The 18,714-nt window shown below is 41.0% G+C and overlaps 1 protein-coding gene across 2 annotated transcripts in view; it reads right to left on the bottom strand.

Annotated features, from left to right (window-relative positions):
- Positions 1-18,714, bottom strand: part of pola1 (polymerase (DNA directed), alpha 1) — a 54,476-nt gene that overhangs the window by 25,619 nt on the left and 10,143 nt on the right. For both annotated transcript variants that reach the window (XM_073863835.1, XM_073863836.1), the window contains exons 26-34: positions 18,515-18,637; positions 8,312-8,344; positions 8,113-8,205; positions 7,697-7,902; positions 6,699-6,831; positions 6,485-6,616; positions 6,222-6,396; positions 4,881-5,062; positions 3,005-3,130 (exon numbers count right to left, since the gene is read on the bottom strand). In XM_073863835.1, the coding sequence (XP_073719936.1) occupies positions 3,005-3,130; positions 4,881-5,062; positions 6,222-6,396; positions 6,485-6,616; positions 6,699-6,831; positions 7,697-7,902; positions 8,113-8,205; positions 8,312-8,344; positions 18,515-18,637 (1,203 nt within the window). The remainder of the gene's footprint in view (positions 1-3,004; positions 3,131-4,880; positions 5,063-6,221; positions 6,397-6,484; positions 6,617-6,698; positions 6,832-7,696; positions 7,903-8,112; positions 8,206-8,311; positions 8,345-18,514; positions 18,638-18,714) is intronic.

Here is an 18,714-nt window from a genome sequence, read left to right as displayed (position 1 = left end):
GGAAGGTTGAGCGGTGTCCACTGAAGCCAGGCCTGCGCAGGGAGGGGGGGTGGTGGTGGTGGGTCGCATTCACAACCAGCAGCTGTTTCACACATACTGACAAAAGAAGCTACAGGCACCATCCCAGAGAGGGAGGTCGCTACATTCAGTCGACTAATTGATTTCTGCACAGCACTGTGGGACAACTTTCCTAAACTTACAAAGCAGATTTGCGCATCTCAGAACATCTCCGTACCCTCACACTGAGTTTCCTGTGATGTTGAGCATTCCAGGAACACACCCGGCATTCCAGAACTTCCCAGCAGCTCCCGAAACTGGCGCGCTCGTCCTGATTGGACCCGGAGCGCTTGACAGAGTCAATGATTAGGCCTGTCAATCAAAACCCTCAGCTGGGAAATTAGATACACAGACGTATCCAAGCTCTTAACGTGGGCCCAATATCTGCATGCTTGTCACATCGCCAACGAGCGTATTTCTGCAATATAGTAAAGACAGCGAACTAAATGAAACCCATTTGTGACGCAGCGGGAGGGGAGGTGGTTGTTTTGAAGGAGGCAAAAGGCCGCATCTGAAATTCAATAAAGATACAAAATAAACAAACAGCATGAGGAAGGTGAGGGTAAATTAACCTGTGCTTTTCGAGTGGACAAAGAATGTGTGGCTAGTGCTGACACCAGTGTTGGGAAAGTTCACTTTCTAACTAGTTCAAAGTTTAGTTCACAAATTTTAAAATGAACTAGTTCAGTTCATAGTTCATACTTCAAAATTTTGAACTAGTTCACAGTTCCAAAAATAAACTAATTTATAGTTCTTTTTCCCATATTATTATTTTTTTTTGCCATTATAGCCCATATAGAAACACAGACAGCGATTACTTTATCAGTTTACTGAAGCTAAATGCGTCAGATTTCATCTTCAAATCCATATCCTTATCCAACCAGGGTTTACATTAGCACTGACTGTCTTTAAATTTTTGTATTTGCTTGCACATACCTTGAAAGGCTAGCCGGGTGCTTCAAGGGGGTCGCACACCGGGCGAGAAGTGCTGCGCGCCTTCGCGTGTAGGACAACCAACTCGCATATCGCACACCGCACGTGCACGTTAAATTTGCGGTAATGATATTTATGACGGTATAAAAAATTATGGAAAAGGAAGGGCATTTTCCATCCAACGAGCTGTCATTGATGACAGACTACCTAATTCGAAGTGTAAATCCATTGTCATAAGGTGGCCGAAGCAGCATTAAAGTGCAATAGTAGTGACACAATCACACAGCATGAGTCAAATGTAAACAAAGTACAAACTATAGATGAAATGGTATAAATTTTACATCACTATGACACTACCACAGATTTCAGTAACTTAAGTAATTAGCTAACAATTAAAAATGTTAATTTTAAAACGATTTTACATGTACATGCACTTTTGTTCGCATAAACACCAAATAACATTAACATTAATCATGGCACATTTGGGGTCGTGAGATAAATGTTAATCCAGTTCAGATAAAACACAAGTGAATATGATGAAATCAGATTTTTGTATAAACACAAGAGAAATCATCAAGTCATCTGTCTGTCTATGGTCTGTATGTTGTGAGAAATCGGGTGTACTTTAGGACCCAGTAGTGGACGATGCGCTTGCGCCTCGTGGCAGTCGCTAAAGAAACCAACACAGAGCTTTAAACTCATCAGATCACATAATTTAATGGAAAATGAACAGAAAAGATGGATCTGTCTAATTAAATATTAAGTAAACGTGCGTCAGTACAACTAGAATGTGAACATTTGTGAATATTTTTGGATTTAAATTCGGTCAGTAAAGTTAGTTGCTGTCATTACAGTGGGACGAGTTGCCAGTGTTTTCCTATATAAAACAACTCCTTAACTCATTAACTTGAGTCCTTAGTTTACTTTTTGTCTTGCTGCTCTTGCTCTCAAGGTGTTGCTGCTGTGTGTGTTAGGGAACGTAAATGTGGCATACGTCATCGCCTCGCTATATCATTGATATATACGAAATGACATTTTTTATCATGTTAAAAATTATACCGGTGTTATCGTGAACGGTATGATATGGCACACCCCTGCTTCACAGTATACAACCACTTTAAAGGGCCGTCACACTAAACGTTGTGTTCTTGTCCGGTCTTTAAGTCCTGAACAAATAAAATAATTTGCATGTCCTTATCACAAACATAAAACTTTTATTAAGCCTTTCTAAGTAAAAGAATCCGTTACACACAAGCTGTATCCCAATTCAAAGGCTGCAACCTTCTAAGGACGTATTTTAAGACTGACTGCATCCCAATAAGGCTGTCCCAATTTAAAGGGTGCTTAGAATGACACCTCAAAACGCGTCCTTATTTCTCCATGCTTTTAAAGAAAGAACAAATGGATCCTTAACAGTCGAGGCTATCGCAAGATTCATTGCGCGCCTGCAACGGCTGCATATAATGGCTGGATATTCTAAAATAAACAATTAAAAGCTTTATTAAATAAAAGTGTGAATTTATCAGAAAACATTTTTCTTGTCACTGTTTTAGCATTATGAGTTATGTTTTGTGTTAATATTATTCTGTTTATATTGCGTATATTTCTAAGGTTGATTAATTTGATATACTGTTGAATAGTTTAATCTACATCAACGTGTCATATTTTCTAAAATAAATTAATATTTTTCTGATTCCATATTTATTTTAATAAGTCAGAAACGTCTCAGCTGTGTCCTGCTGACAGGCGCGGTGGGCGCGTGCAGCAGGTGACGCAAATTATGGGCCCTCCGCAGGTTAGACAGTCTCATTTCAGTTTTCTTCGCGGACTTCTGAGGCTGCCACCTTGAAAGACCAAGTGCTCGCCTTTTAAGGGCGCATGCTTAGAAGGTCGCAGCCCTTATATTGGGACAGCTCAAGACTTCAGCAGTAATACATACGTTTACACATCTGCCACACCTGTAGGGGGCAATATGGTGCATTGCAAGTTATGTAGTTATGATACTCACGCTGTAGTATTTCCTAATGTGGCGGCGAATGTCCAATTGCAGTTTGTTCATTATTCGAATAGGATGGTCCAACACGCTGCCCATACATTGGATGTGACAGCAACTCTTCAAACTGGGCTCTAATGCGCTTCCCTGGAAACAAACAAATTCACTTTTAACACAGCATTTCTTATAAACAACCCACATAACCAGGGCATTTATTCTGTTCACTTGCATTGCCCAAAGAAGCTTTTAAAGGCTATTAAAGCTGACCTATTAGAAATACTCAAAATATAATGTCAATGCCCTTAAAGGGTATTCAAGTAGGAATAAAACACAAAGCAAAAAAAGTGACAATGCATTAAGCTTTCAACTGCATATCTGGATGACAGCGAGCAACAAACTCCATACTGGGCAGGTGATTTACAGGCTTCGGCAGCTTTTCTGTATCTAAAAAGCATCAGACCTCCTATTGAGAAACAGTGGCAACAACTGTGGTTAAACAGTGGACAAACACTACTGTAGCCTGATATCCTTTCAATCTAACCTTAAATGAGCATTAGCAAAGCTGTTTATGGCGCCCATTATGCCTCCAATAATCTGAAGGGCCGAGTCCCCATAAGTGTGTGTGTATATGGCTAATGCGTCAGCACATTCGCTCAAGCTCGCCGTCTCATACAAACACTCATCACTTTTTCTTTTATAGCAGGTCTGCGCTGAAGAGCTGTGTATAGTTTGCCCTCCGGTAGTCGTGGTGAGCCATTAGCGTCTTATGATCTTTACATCTCTCACTGAACGGCACTTTGAGAGGTATCCGTGTGTCTATGCAAATATAGTCGCTCAGCATCTCTAGTTTCCTTTACCAGCGTGTCTGTTTGCATTCCTGTTGCCCTCCTCCCTCTCTCCATAGCCGACTCTGATAAAAATAAGAGGATTTGCTCATCTGTAAGTCAAGGCTGTTCTTTTATGCCTTCCTTTCATCACTCCCCCACACCCTGATCTCCGCTATAACCCTGTATTCCTAATTATTAGATACCTTATCAGGTGATTACGGAGGCCAACAAAATCATTTGTTAAGAAAAACGCACATGTGCGCACAAAACTGATGTGATGAGGTTGTTAATGGGTTTATTGGCTAGGGTGGTCTTGTGGTTTCTAATGCAATCTTTATTAATTCCCGTATATTCCTGTTAATTCATACTGTGTATAACATAGTACTGTTGTGTACAGCAAACAAACTCAAAACATTAGGTTATGTAAATGATTCGAGTCACAACCTAACTGAGACAGACTGTACTTGTGTCCCTCAAAGGTTTGTTTTCATTCGCATCAAATTAAATCTGGCGTCTACCCTGACTGAAGTCCAATAGGGTTTGTAATGCATACCAAAGTTGTAGTATGTGTAAATGCCAACCAGTTTTTCCTACAGTTCTGAGCCTTCCCTGGCTAAGTAAGTGCAAAATCTCCAAACAGCTAGGAGGACAGAGATCAGAGTAGTGGCAGAAAGGGTCAATGTCACTTTTTATGAGTCTTAGACAAGAGAAAGCTGCGGATGAGCGTATGTGTGTGTGGACCCTTAATTAGAGGCAGATCACAAACGCTCCTCTAGCCCCCGCTGACCCCGGTCCGGGTATGACGGACATCCTGTGTACTAAAGAGCTCCAGGAATACACCCTGGCGAAATCCCTCTCCCCGCTTATCTCTGCCAAACCCCTATAAATAAAGTGTGCGGCTCTGAAATTAATAGGCCGGTAAAAGCCTAATACAGAGGAAGTAATCACCTGTGCTACTGTTACCCATCATTACACAATATTTAACAGAAAGCTGAGGTACGAACTGAAGACTTGACTGTCCCTGCATGCCCGATTAGTTCAGGCCTATTAGGGAAGTGTTGATAACTCACCGTCCCTTCAAAGACATTGTCATAGATGTTTTCTGTGCCACAGTCTGGGCAGGAGAAAGTAAACTTCTCGCAGTCACGGTAGCGCTCCTCATCGGTGAGCTGGGCCGGTGCACCCAGGAAATTGTCCCCCTCGTCTTCTCGCTGATGCTGCTGCTGAGCTCGAAAGTGACTCGGGTCGAGTCCTAGACAAACAGGTAACAGAGGCAGAATTTTATGACTCATTCCAAAAATAATCTGATTCAAAGGTTTGCACACTGTAATATTTACATTCATATCCACTTTCTGTGTCGGTTGCAAAGCCTTACACACATTTGTATTTATGGACAGTGGAATAAGATGATGGAAAAGAGAGAGGGTGGGGTACAAGCAAAGCTGAAAGAGGAGAGAGGGCCAGAAAGAAAGTGAAGATGTCAGGGCTGAGGCAAGAGGAGGGAGACTAGCGAATGATAAGAATAAACTGGAAATATAATAAGGGGAAAGAGGCGGGGTAGAGAAAGCGCAGCTATCCGAATTTCCCAGGCAGCTGAGATCATCAAATCATTAAGAGACAGCAGCTGAATCTCCATTTAATCCCCCCAGGTGACACTGAACACTACCAGAGCACGGAAAACAGCCTACGTCCCCCTGGGTAATTTGGCTAAGTGAATAAATGAGCACATAAGTAAGTGTTGACTATGAGACTTCGGGGATTAACCACCGTCTCTAAAGATCAGAGTCTGTTGATGACGCCTGCTGCCATCTACAGGCAAACATGTGCTATGTCGTTATAGAGATCAACTAAATCGGTGGTTGTATAAACTGAAATAAGGAAGTCACACACACAATATTAATTTAATGTAAGACTACTTAACAAATTCAAAGTGTAAACTGAATGTTCCGAAAGCAAATTAACATCATGTTAATTGTCGGGTAAAAAAGCAAGCCTTTACTTGATATCCTGGTAACATGGTGGGTAGATTAAATGAGTGCCTGAGTTTTGGACGAGACCCTGGCATACCAGGCGACAGCCGGAGGCCTGTTGTCATGGAGACAGTGTGCCAGGGTTCATATAATTTTTAGAGCGACTAAATTTCCACCTGAGGGGGTAAATGGGTTCACAGCAGCAAGGCAAAGGTAAACAGCGAACTGTCTTACTCTATTTTTGATACTTTGAATGATCTAAAAATCATATTACAAATCATCAAAACAAAATTGAGTTTAATCTAAAAGGCACTTTAGTGTCAAAATGAAACTGTATGCATACAAAATGTAAACATGTTGCTCTTCAAAACAACAAATTAGTAATAAAGTCAGTATTTTGACAATTCAGCAGTATAATAAATACCAGACAGGAAGTCTCACCTAGCCACGTAGCAATAAGCACCGCATCAATGCCCTCGATGGGCTCACAGATGCGGCCCACCACAGGGTGCACCTGCTGGGACAGGTAGTACTGTGTGTCCAAGCTGAGACCTTGCTGTTTTTGCAGCTGTTCCAGAGCGTACGCCCTCTGACTGGCTGGTAGGTTTGAACCATCCTAACACAGAGGAACATTCAATAGTGGGTCTATCTGTGGTGAGACACTAAGTCTGACATCAGAGGATCAAAATGGATTGGTTACTTACCTGACAGATAATGTAAGACACTGTGTCACCGGCTTTAACCTTCTTGCCACCCTGAGAGTTCATCCAGAGGGCAACGTGAACATGGGGGAGACTCTTTTTGTCAGGGTAGTCCTGGGGGTCCTTAGTCAGTGCCTTTGGGAAAAAACAAATCAAAATTCTAGTTTTTGCTCAAACGCATTGTCAGACATTTGCATTTTGCAATTCAATGCTTTACCTTATTAATCTCAAACATATTGAGTGGGATACTGCCATTGGCGACCTTCTCTCCAACTTCAATCAAATGTTTCTGAATGTTCTCTACAATGGTGTCACGATTCTGATCTGACAGAATCTGACCAATCACGTAACTAGATAAAAGAGGAAACAGTTGTGTAAATCACAAGGCCGTCAACTGTACAAACTTTAAATTCAAGGACCTTTCAAGAACTTTCCAGGTCCAATACCCTAAAATTCAAGGACTAAATGTGGGGAGACATTTCAAGTGAGAGCAAGGTTACATCGTGTCACCTTTTAAGATACATTGTTACAGTTCCCTTTCAAGGGAACTCGCGCTGCGTCACTGTGGTGACACTTTGGGGATGCCTCCAGGGGTAAGTGCGTCTAAATGTATAAATCAAATTCAACCAATGGTGAGGCTTAACGACAAAGACAGGGTGACGCGGGAGCCAGGAAGTATATTGCTATATAAAATACTGCCAAAGATGGCGTAACAAAGATGCAGAAAGTATGGCAAGGGAGACGCAGCGTCTCGTTCCCTTCTCAGGGAACAACAGTTACATACGTAACCTGAGATGTTTTCATGTGTCAAACACAACAATGCAAAAGAGCATTTTGGTATGAATCAACATTCGCATACAGAAGATATAACAGTTTACCCCGTGTGCTTAAAGTATAGAATTTTTATGATATTATCCTACACTACACAGGGAATAATATGGATTTTTTTCCAGAAACTTCTTGCATAAAATAGATTCAAGCACTTTCAATGACCAGTATCTATCTATGTATGTATATTTTCAAAAACTTCCCAGGGCCTTGAATATTCCCCCAAATTCACACATTTTCAAGGACCCGTGGGAACCCTGTGTGCATAAACATTGGCATCTGCATCAGTTTCTGAAAATTGCTAAGCGTTGTGTTGTCATAACAGTATATTTTCATTAGTCCTAACACAATCCTGATATAAATGTCCCAACAGATGAGCACACTGACTTGCCGCACTCTTTGGCCAGGTCACACCAATCCCTGCGCACAATGTCAAGGCCTTTGAGTTCCTGTTTGGTGGTGTATTTGCCATCTCCTTGGGGTTCAACCATGAGTGCTGCATATTTCTTTTTCTTCAGCAGCAGAAGGGACTTGAACACACCATCGATGTCGATCTCCAGAAGCTTATAGAGCTTATTCACCTCACTTTTCACCTTGACACACACACAGACACACACACACACATTCATTTTATGAGCTGGTTACAGTGAAGTTTGGCTCATCCTTGTTCAAATGGAATGGCTGGTTTAATTCTCTCGCTGTCTGATTGTCAGTGATGTCTCTATTATTAGTGTCACATTCATACGCGCATTAGCGCATCACAAAGACTTCACCGCACTCCCCCTGTTTTTCCACATCCGTACCTTGTTTCCCAGTTTGAAGACCTCCTCCAGGTTGGTGCTGTTACTGTTGATCATGATGGAGTCAGTGTCCCCGTATATGACCTCCAGATTCATCTGCGAAGAAGAAGCGTAAACCGTCAAACCCACGCACGGCTTACAAATAACAAACACAGCAATCGCACTTTAATTATTACTGTAACGTACGCTAATCACGACTCACCCTCTGCACCATTTCCTTGGTGTGCATCAAAATCTGCGGGGGACAAAAGACCGCGTGTCAGGGCAAAACACAATAAACCCTAAATACAGAGTAGCAGCCGGTGGAGAACAATATCAATTTCAAAGCGGTCAAAGTAGAACGTCAAACAAACCCAGAACATACACCAGCTAAGAAAAACACAGCGCACACACACAAACTCCAAACGCGAGTACTCGCACATGCAAAACACACAAAGAATTTAATTAGCGAATCCATTCAGTAATTCAACATTTATCAAAGGGGGAGAGAAAAAGCCTCTGTGATTTGCTTCTAAATGGAGGATAATTGGCTAAGAGGTCTATTAGCTGCACTGAAATGGGGCTCCAAACCCACACACCAGCCGAGTCATTATAAGGCCTAATAGTCTTAATCACCACTGGACTGCATGATGTGTGATAGAGGGAGAGAAAGAGAGGGAGGGTTGTCCAGCTGCAAAGGGAGACCCACGTAAACCACAGCTGTCAGAGAAAAATAAGGAGAAACAAAAGAAAACGATGAAGGGCAGGCAGAGGGAGGTGGAACTCTAGTGTAAGGGAATAAAAACAAGAAAAACCAAGTGTGAGCCAAAAAGTATGCTGTGGCCTAGCAATTAGTACACTTGCTCCATATCGAGCCATAGCGCTCACGTGGATAATGCGGGTTCGAATCTAATTTACATTGAATTGTTCACATATTCTCATTCCTTCCATCCTCTGACAGTTTTTGTCTCTTAAGTAAACATTATATTTCAATCAGATGCGTCATCTACAGTATATACTCTAGAGCTGTGTATTGGCAAATAATACACATCACAATTAGGGGGAGGCACAATTCATGAAAAAAATCTGAACCGTTCGGTTCGCTTGTCTCGGTTCGGAGCATGTGTGCGTCGCACGGTTCGACGGCTCATGACATGCGCAATGTATGTAGCCTCGTACCCTGTATGTGACCTCAGATAGCGTGTTTCCCTTTCACGAATCGCGCGAAAGAAGAGGTCTGGAGTGTTAAAAAATTTAAAGAAAAAAATAACAAGAACCGTACTGAACCGAGAACCGTGACCATAAAACCGTGATACGAACTGAACCGAGGGTTTTGTGAACCGTGCCACCCCTAATCACGATACATGGGCTGCAATACGTGTCGAAGTATACTGGGATATTTCTTATTTTGGGAACAGGATATAATTTTAAGAAAGCGGTCATCCAAAACACACCACCATATGCAAACCCTAGCAAGAACTTCCTGCCACTCTTGAAGTTTAGAGATAATACTGCTATTTAGCAGTCGGGATGTAAACTTAAAAGGACACTCCACTTTTTTTTAAAATATGCTACTTTTCCAGCTCCCCTAGAGTTAAACATTTGATTTTTCTCCAGTTTTGGAATCCATTCAGCCGATCTCCGGGTCTGGCGGTACCACTTTTAGCATAGCTTAGCATACTCCATTGAATCTGATTAGACCATTAGCATTCCGCCAAAAAATATCCATATTTTTCCTATTTAAAACTTGACTCTTCTGTAGTTACATTGCGTACTAAGACCAACGGACAATTAAAAGTTGTGATTTTCTAGGTAGATATGGCTAGGAACTATACTCTCATTCTGGCGCAATAATCAAGGACTTTGCTGTCGTAACATAGTACCCTTGGTTACTTTCAATAGCAGGGGACCATTTTCAAGCGCTGCGTAATATCATTGCGCCTGCTGCAGCCATGTTACGGCAGCAAAATTCTTGATTATTACGCCAGACAGAATGAGAGTATAGTCCTAACCATATCTGCCTAGAAAATCACAACTTTTAATTTTCTGTTGGTCTTAGTATATGATGTAACTACAGAAGAGTCAAGTTAAATAGGAAAAATATCGGAACTCTTTGTTTATTTTTTTTGTGTGACGCTAATGGTCTAATCAGATTCAATGGATTGTGCGTAGCTATGCTAAAAGTGGTTGCGCCAGACCCGGAGATCAGCTGAATGGAATCAAAAACTGTAAAAAAACAAATGTTTAACTTTAGGGGAGCTGGAAAATTAGCATATAGTGTAGTGTCCCTTTAAAGCAAAACAACTTCCATGAATATTAAAATAATAATAATAAATGACATTGCGTTTCAAGAGTCAATACAGTATCTGCAAACAAAATATCCCACAACACATATGAATCGATATTTTCGTACACCCATAATATACTCTTAAATAAGACAAAAATCCCCCAAAGATAATAAAGAAAAGTGATGACTGTAAAGTAGATTTTGTCAGATAGACAGTGACAGGCACACAGAGAGACTGTACATATCTGAAGTGTCATAACAACAATGACTGTTTGCTCAGGGTGTCCAGCCCTACACATACACCCAATGCCGCTGTTAAGGCATGTAGAATGACCTCTACGCGAGAGGGATTCGGACAGGTGAGGGGGTCGGCAGGAAAATAAGGGCCGCTAATCTGAGGCCTCAAAGAGACGGGACGCACTACAGCCTGTCAACAGCAATCAACCAAGACACCGGGACGCATGCCCCCAGCACTGACATCCACATGAGAGCCAAGCCCAAGCCCCCTAAGGGACAAGGACGAAGCTATTTCAGAGCATGGGATGCTCCACTCCTTGAAACCAGAGCAGGACTTAAGCATGCTTTATGAGGTGTAACATGCCTCCCTAAGGGAAGCAGGAGGTCAAATCTGAGTAATAACAGAATAGCCGTCTGTATTAGCCAACACAGCCAAGGTCACCCCAAGAGACACAGTAAGACACATTTAATTAGGCAGGATTAAAGATTGCAAATTGCAGGCTTGCTGTGTGTCATCTGTTCTCATTATTCAGACTGCTTAATTAATGCATTCACATTTTCTGGAACTGAGTGGTGCTATCATGATGCTCAGCGTGCTTATCTACGATGTAGGGTGATGTGGGTTGTTGCCAAGGTGTTGCTATAGGTGGTGCTGCACTATTGCTTATGGTTTTGTGAGTGGTTGCCAAAGTTTTGCTATGAGTGGTGCCACCACGATGCTTAAGGCACTGTGAGTAGTTACCAGGGTGTTGCTATGGGGATGGTGCTGCCACAATGCTTACGGTGTTGTGAGTGGTGGCGCCATGATGTTCAGGGTGTTGTTAGTGATTGCCAGGGTGTTGCCACAATACTTAGGGTATTGTAAGTGGTTTCCAAGATGTTGCTATGGTTGGTGCTGCCATGATGTTCAGGGTGTTGTGAAGGATTGCCAAGGTGTTGCTAGAAGTGGTGCCACCACGATGCTTAGGGTGTTGTGAGTGGTTACCAGGGTGTTGCTTTTGTTGGTGCTGCCGTGATGTTTTGGGTGTTTTCCAAAGTGTTGCTATGGGTGGTGCTGCCATGATGTTCTAGCCTGGCTCCGCCCTCCTACGTGCTTCCACTTAATTTTCATTTAGCTTCAGTACTACGTCTGGGACTGCTGTGTAGAGTTTCGTTTTCTCCTGCAAAAATCTGCAGGTCCAATCAGCAAACAGAGGGGGGTGGCTAAAAACGATGACGTTGAGGTTGTGTGTCAGTTTGAGTTGTAGTTCAGTAATGAAAGCGGAGAAAGACGTGAGAAAAGCTATTCGGTCCATTGTTGCAAAACTGCTGAATATACAGAAGTTAAAGCCAGAGCTTCTTACTTCTTGCTTCTTATTCGTACTTCTTGTTTTCAAAAGCAGCATATAGCAGACTCTTATGGCTGTAGACCGTAATAATGTCTCTTGCCTCATAAATGTCAAAATTAAGGGGACATTTAGGGGACAGCTTGTTTTAAAACATATGCCAACCAACACATCTGAGAGAAAATATGAAGAGGACACAAAATCTCTGAAGGAGCGCTTAGGTGACGGTTTCTGCAAATCTTAGCTACAGTCAAACAAAAACTACATTGCCATTTATGAATACACTTTGAATAACAGTGCATACTCAAGACAGTCAAGACAAAATTAACTGTGGTCGATAGCTTTATATGTCAGAAACGAAGCCCCCTTAACTAAACAGAAAATTATTAGCTGTAATTTGGTGCAAAGTGAACCAAAGTGACAGTCAAAAACTGAGCTGACTGTGTTCTGTCATTGTTTTGGCCCTTCTGTAGGCCAACAATGTCTTGCTTGACCTTTTCACAGCTTCCGTCAAGCTGTGGGCAAAACTGACAGAAGTAGACTGTAATTACAAAGCTCAGTGAGTTAGCAGCTATAAAAAAGTAAGCCAGGAGAAAGACGGGAAAGGAGACTGGACACTCCTCGTCACACCGGGGAACACGTGGAGTTTGACCTCATGAGGGGTCAGGACTAGGGATGTGCATGACTAGTCGAATATTCGATCTGCAATAGTTATTCGGAAAAAAAATGCTATTCTAACATTTTTTTTTTAAATGCATCACTGCAGGGTTGAAGGCGGAGTGCACAATGTTTGAAAAACGCTTTGGAAAAGGAGACGGGCCGACTACCAAAACACACTTATAGCCAATCAGCAGTAAGGAGTGTGTCTACTACTAACCGACATCCTTGCCGGGTTGTGTATGTGTGGGGCTTTTAAAAGAAGGTCCAGATTCTATTGGGGTAGGGGCGTGTTTGTTTAGATGATTTCAAATATCAGCATAGTCTTTCAAACATTGTGCACTCCACCTTTAAGCGGTACAGGTATATGCTCATTTAATGCATATTTGAAGTTTTAACACCACTGGCTTGTCTAATTTTGCCCAGCATTTAGTTATTTAGATGTGCTACATCACCCTATCATGAGAAATTTGTTTCCCGTTATTGTAATTTACTTTAGTGATACAACGCAAAGCTAAACATTTTTTGTTATGTTGTCAACATTTTCTCAATCGCTCTGCATGGGTTTTAAAATGGTAAAAAATACAATTATAAAAAACAAAATTAAAAAATAAAATAAAAAATAAAAAACAGATACACATATACAGAATTTTATTTTAGTGTTATGTGAATACTAATGAGTATTTTGTAAAATCGTGACAAAATGGAAAATACATAAAAACATCAAATAATTATGCCTTAATAAACATTTAATCTAAATAAATAAATAAATATTTAAATACTATATTATTTAAAAAAGCCCATCCAAGGGTCATTACAGAGCCTACCATACAATCACTAATGCCACTGCCACACATACATTCAACCAAATTGCAAAGACGCCTGACCAATCGTTCATGCTTAACGCCTAAATAAACACTTCAATGAATTGCTTCTGGAACTTCACTCATGATTTACAGTCAAAACTGGTTCACAAAATTAAGGTGTTTTTTTATGAAAATGCCCTGTGCTGTATTGTGTAACATTAACCAACCACTGCACATTCCAATTAAACTTTGTTAAATAAAACCAAATGCTTTCAGACAAGCTGTAAATTCCCTATCCAAGTTTTTTGTGACTCCAAATTGACTTCAATAAGCACTTGCTATCAAAGGGTGAAACTATCACCCATAAGCCAAAAGTAGCTGGCTCAGGCCACAGTTTGACTGACATGACTAATAGCGTTGGGCAACAAGCCTCCATCTTCCCATAATCGCTCCGTCTTTTTGCCCCAATCAACAGGTCTGTCATTAACACATTTATTATTCCCTTCCTAACCATTTCAGGCGGCTCGTGGAATGGTTATAGAAAAACATTGATGTCTACGGCTGCTCTCGTAAACAGTTAATTCCTTCTGCCCCGTAATGCCATTTGCTCACACGGAGGGCATCTGGCCTCCTGTTGGCTTCGGTGAACATCATAGCAGGCATTTTAAGCCCTGGAGCGGCACAGAAACCTTGTAAAAGAAAGTATCTGGTGACGATTGTTTTGAAAAGCTTCCTGCTGAAAAGCATTTTCAGGATGACAGTCCTCTGCCTGAAATAGCATCCACTGTCATCTCTATATCCTTTCCCCAGAGGATATGAAACACACAGACTAGTAGATTAAAACCTCAAATGAATCGCCCATAGCATGCAAACACATTTTAAGGTAGATGTTCATACATCAAAGCAGAGGAAACAAAGTAATCTCTTTGACAATGTACAAATGATCCAGAGGAAGAACAGACACACAACACAAAGACAACTGTACAATGACATTTCATTTATACAGACACTTAAAAACACATGTGCACAAACATTCTGCACAGGCCACGTGGAAGCAAATGGGCCGAATTCCACATAGCAGTTCATCACATAAGGTCTAAGATCTAAGGAGTAAAATATTACTGCAAATCCTCTCTCTGATTTAATAGGACCGCCTGAAATCACTTTAGCGGGCAGCCTGGTATCTAAAACATGAGGTAAAAATATCGTGCTAAAGAGCACGGTGACCCCTACACAAACGCCAACATAATACCTCTGACAAATACTAAATCAGATTGTCACACTTTATTCATGAAGTTGCTTCATTCACAAAAACTTTTCTGAGACGCAATTTTTAACGCCCACCTCAAATGTCGACAACGCACATTAATGCAAAAAAATACTTTGCATTACATTACACCAGGGTTCTCCAAACTGGGGTTTGTGAACCCCTGTTGGTTGGCAGGGGAATTGCAAGGGGGTTTGTGATTTAATGAAAAAAATCAATTGCATAATAAAATTTAAATAATAAAAATAAAAAAATCTAAATATTAACAAAAATATATATTTTATCCGTTCATCATGTGACTATTACACAACACTACAATATATAAAAAACTGAAAACTACGATTTATGTGGCAATAAAAATAAATGTTTTTTTTTTTTAAGTTAAACACGCTAATGTGCTATTAAGTTATTTTAATATTAACTTAAAAACGAAGGGGGTACTTAAAGTAAATAATTCAGGAGAAGGTGGTTTGGCTGACAAAAAAGTTTGAAAACCCCTGCATTACACAGTTATATTATATGCGCAATTTAATGCGTGTCATATGTCTTTGATCTACTTGATCAAGTTTATCATTGAAAATTTGGCAGAACAACTAGCAGCTTGTCAGAGGAAGCTGTGGTGTAAAATGACACGCCATTTCACAGTTTGCTGGACTAATCTGCATCACTGGAACATTGAGTGACACCTCAGCACATGGGATAGGGTGATGTAATTCTTTCCATCTATTCATTAACACGAGTAATATCAGGGACTGAGAGACAGATGACCTCATTACTCATGAGATAAATTGAAATCTGCCCTTAGATCAAAGCAATTTGTTGCCTTCTCTTCCTTAGTAATGCTGGTAGAATTAAGGGTGGCAATTTGCCACCAAATTTCAGAAATACGAATCGGTAAAACGACAGCAAACGTTCACCATTACATCACAAACTATGTTTAAAGGTTTGCCACCAAAGCTGAGAAGGAATTAGTCAAGGATAACACTTCGCTCACAAAGCTGGCCTAAATTAAAAGGCGCAAAGCTCTTGAAGGAACTTGCGGGAGGAACGTTCGAATCCAAAAATATTCCTTGGTCCCTGTGACTATTTGTTAAGTCCAGCGATATCAGGAGTTAATCCCTCAGCGAAGACCAGAGGGTCAAACAGTGCGTGCAACAATGCCTACATGTAAGAGGAGGGGGGCACTTATGTCTTATTCTGGAAAGGTTAAAAATGACCTTTGTGATTTTGACAACTGCAAGTGTCGTCTGAGAGTACACCAAGAAAACAATGTTTACTCAGATGACACCTAACTCAAACCCACAGCCCCCCCCCCATCACCACGACGAACTGTCTCATCCTGCCAACAGCCGCTCTACATCTGAAGAATTCAAGGACATGGAGTCTGTGACAACATAATTTTGCAGGGTTTTGTTTTACCTCCCCTAACCTTAGAAGTCCAGGGACTGGTGGCAAGGCGGGGTGAAAGGTCAGGCCAACTAACGTTCCACAACCATCAGCAGTCCGTAGTGACAGAACTTGTAAACATCACTCGATTAACCTCAGAGCCAACCCTTCCCCCTTTAGCTCCACAGCTGAAGCTCCGTTTTTCACACTGGCCGCCGCACAAAGAACTGAAAATAAAATGTAGGCACATCAATCAGGAGAGAGCCCTCAGCATGAAACCCTAAACGCCTATTCGATGGCATGCATCTCATACCAGGGGCGTGCAGGGTTCGCACTAGAACAAATGTTTCTCTGGAAAGGTCAAGGGCCACCGAACGTCACTTCACGAGCGTTAGTAAAGGCTGAACACGACGTTTCTTGCTAACCAGTCTAATGGAGGATTTCCCCAAGTTGTCACGTAACAAAATGAGCTAAATCATAAGGGCTTAAACGGATGGCACAAAAATCCACAGTTCAAAAGAAATTTGTATGTATAGTCGAGTTTAAAAATAGACAGTTTATAGTTTTAATTTGAATGTTCTGCTGTAGTTTAAAAAAATTCCAGAATGACAATTTAGTCAAATAAGACAAAAAAGGCATTTTTTTAAATAAAAAATTTTCGCAACTACGAGGTGCTCTGCTAGTAATGCTAAAAGCAACCAACACCAATGTCTAATCAAACAGCAAATAAAGCTCAACTTTCTCCATTCCAACCCCTCTTAACTTTACCCACTTCACAGCACCTGCCGACTGAATTTACAACCCTGTGGCAGGTTAGCTCTAAGCTAGCTTCCCAGAAAGCATTAGTTAAATCTATTAAAAGCAAAGCGCTTGTAATATTTATCCTTAAACAATGATGGTGCAGACAGTGGGTCATCCATCAAAACATGGAGCCAACACACCATCTGACTGACAGGATTTAGTGTTTGGCGATCGTAAAACTCAATTGTCAAATTAGACAACGGTTACGATCAACATTCTGCGTCTTCGGCACCAGTATAGGAAAGGAAAATTGCCTCTTTGACATCTGGCCCCATTAAATTTTGAAATGTTTCACGACACATCATGCGCTATATCTAAAATACGTTATGGTATATCATAAATTACTTTCATTGCTTGTAATTAGTTGCTCCAAACGATTTGGTCTCATTCACCGCTTAAGCCAAGTGGCTCACAGTTTGAAAACCCATGCCCTAGACCAATGAGGCACCCGGAGGGCACACAAGGGCATCTACATGGGGTCCAAATCAAGCATCTATATTGGCATGGAAAAAACACTAAAGCGTATCAGTTCTCATCTGCACTTGCGTATACAAACGCAGCCACTCAAATGAAATGAATGGCAACTAAATGCACAAATTATGCTAAGAAACTGGTGTTAACGTAAAGCAACAAGCAAATATTTGTTGCTTCCTCCCTCCCCTTGCATTTTTATTGACCTCTACAAAACCATTATAGCATACAGTCCGACACCACGCAGGTCGACAGTGAAGAAAATGTATCACAATAAGACTAATCAGAGTAATTAGGGCTCTTGAGTCAAGCTGCGCTCCCCAACATGAAAAAAACACATTAATATTCGCAGACTCGAGTGAAGTGGATTAAAACCACGCAGCTGAAGCTTCACATGCTACTAATTCTAGTTGATTCAGCATTCGGTTTCTTTTTCCTATTAAGAAGAAAGCTTTATTCATTCGTTTTATTAAACATTTTCTTATAGCTATTCTAGGACTGAGGCAGAGGAAAGCTGCACGTTATATGCTGGGGCTAATGCAGAGAGATTGTAATTATTAGTTCCCCCCAATTTCGAACAATACCTCACACCACCCAGCGGCGATGTGGAAGAAGAGAGGAAGGAATGAGAACATGTCACTGCTGTTTTGCTACACCCCACTGGCCTTTCAAAGTCTGGTCTCATTAAAGTCAAGTGCAGGTAGCCGGCAATCATGCCAAGGGGGTGGCATGAAAGGAACAAGAGATCAGCTAAATTGGTTAAAGCACAAAAGAGAACAGAAGCTCATGAGGAGGCAAATGAAATCAGAGCCAAAGGCCTGAGGAGCAGGCTGGCATGAACAGGCGTGGAAAGGTGCTGATAGACTGCCCTCTAGTGGAAGAACATGAAAATTAGTTTATATTTACTTCAAATTACTGAGTTAGCAGTGTAAAAGTCTTGTGTTTGATTACCAGGTGAAAAAAATGTGTATAGCTATTATTAATATATAACTGAACAATTTATGGTAATGCAATTATAAAAATACACTTTAAGTATAGCATAAGGCCAACACATAAGGTGTTTTCCAACTGCATTCAATAAAAACACATGATTTATATTTTATTTATGTGGTGTTCTGCATGCATCTAGAACTAGGCGTGCATATCTACATTTGCACATTAAATATAATACTGTGTATAAGTCACATACCTCTCTTCCTTTATGGGTGACCAGTGCAGCCAAGGGTTTGGCGTAAAAACGACTGAAGGAAAATCCCAGGCATCCATACATGCTGTTAGCTGTCAGCTTAAGGGCCTTCTGTCTAATATCATACTATGGGAGGAGATTCGGCATCAAGGCTTGTATGTATATAACCACTTACAGAAATAACATTGAACTAATATAGTGTT

This window comes from Misgurnus anguillicaudatus, chromosome 25 (assembly GCF_027580225.2).
Source record: "Misgurnus anguillicaudatus chromosome 25, ASM2758022v2, whole genome shotgun sequence".
NCBI lineage: Eukaryota > Metazoa > Chordata > Actinopteri > Cypriniformes > Cobitidae > Misgurnus > Misgurnus anguillicaudatus.
The sequence above is the reverse complement of the archived record's forward strand: the minus strand, read 5'-3'. Positions and strand labels throughout refer to the sequence as shown.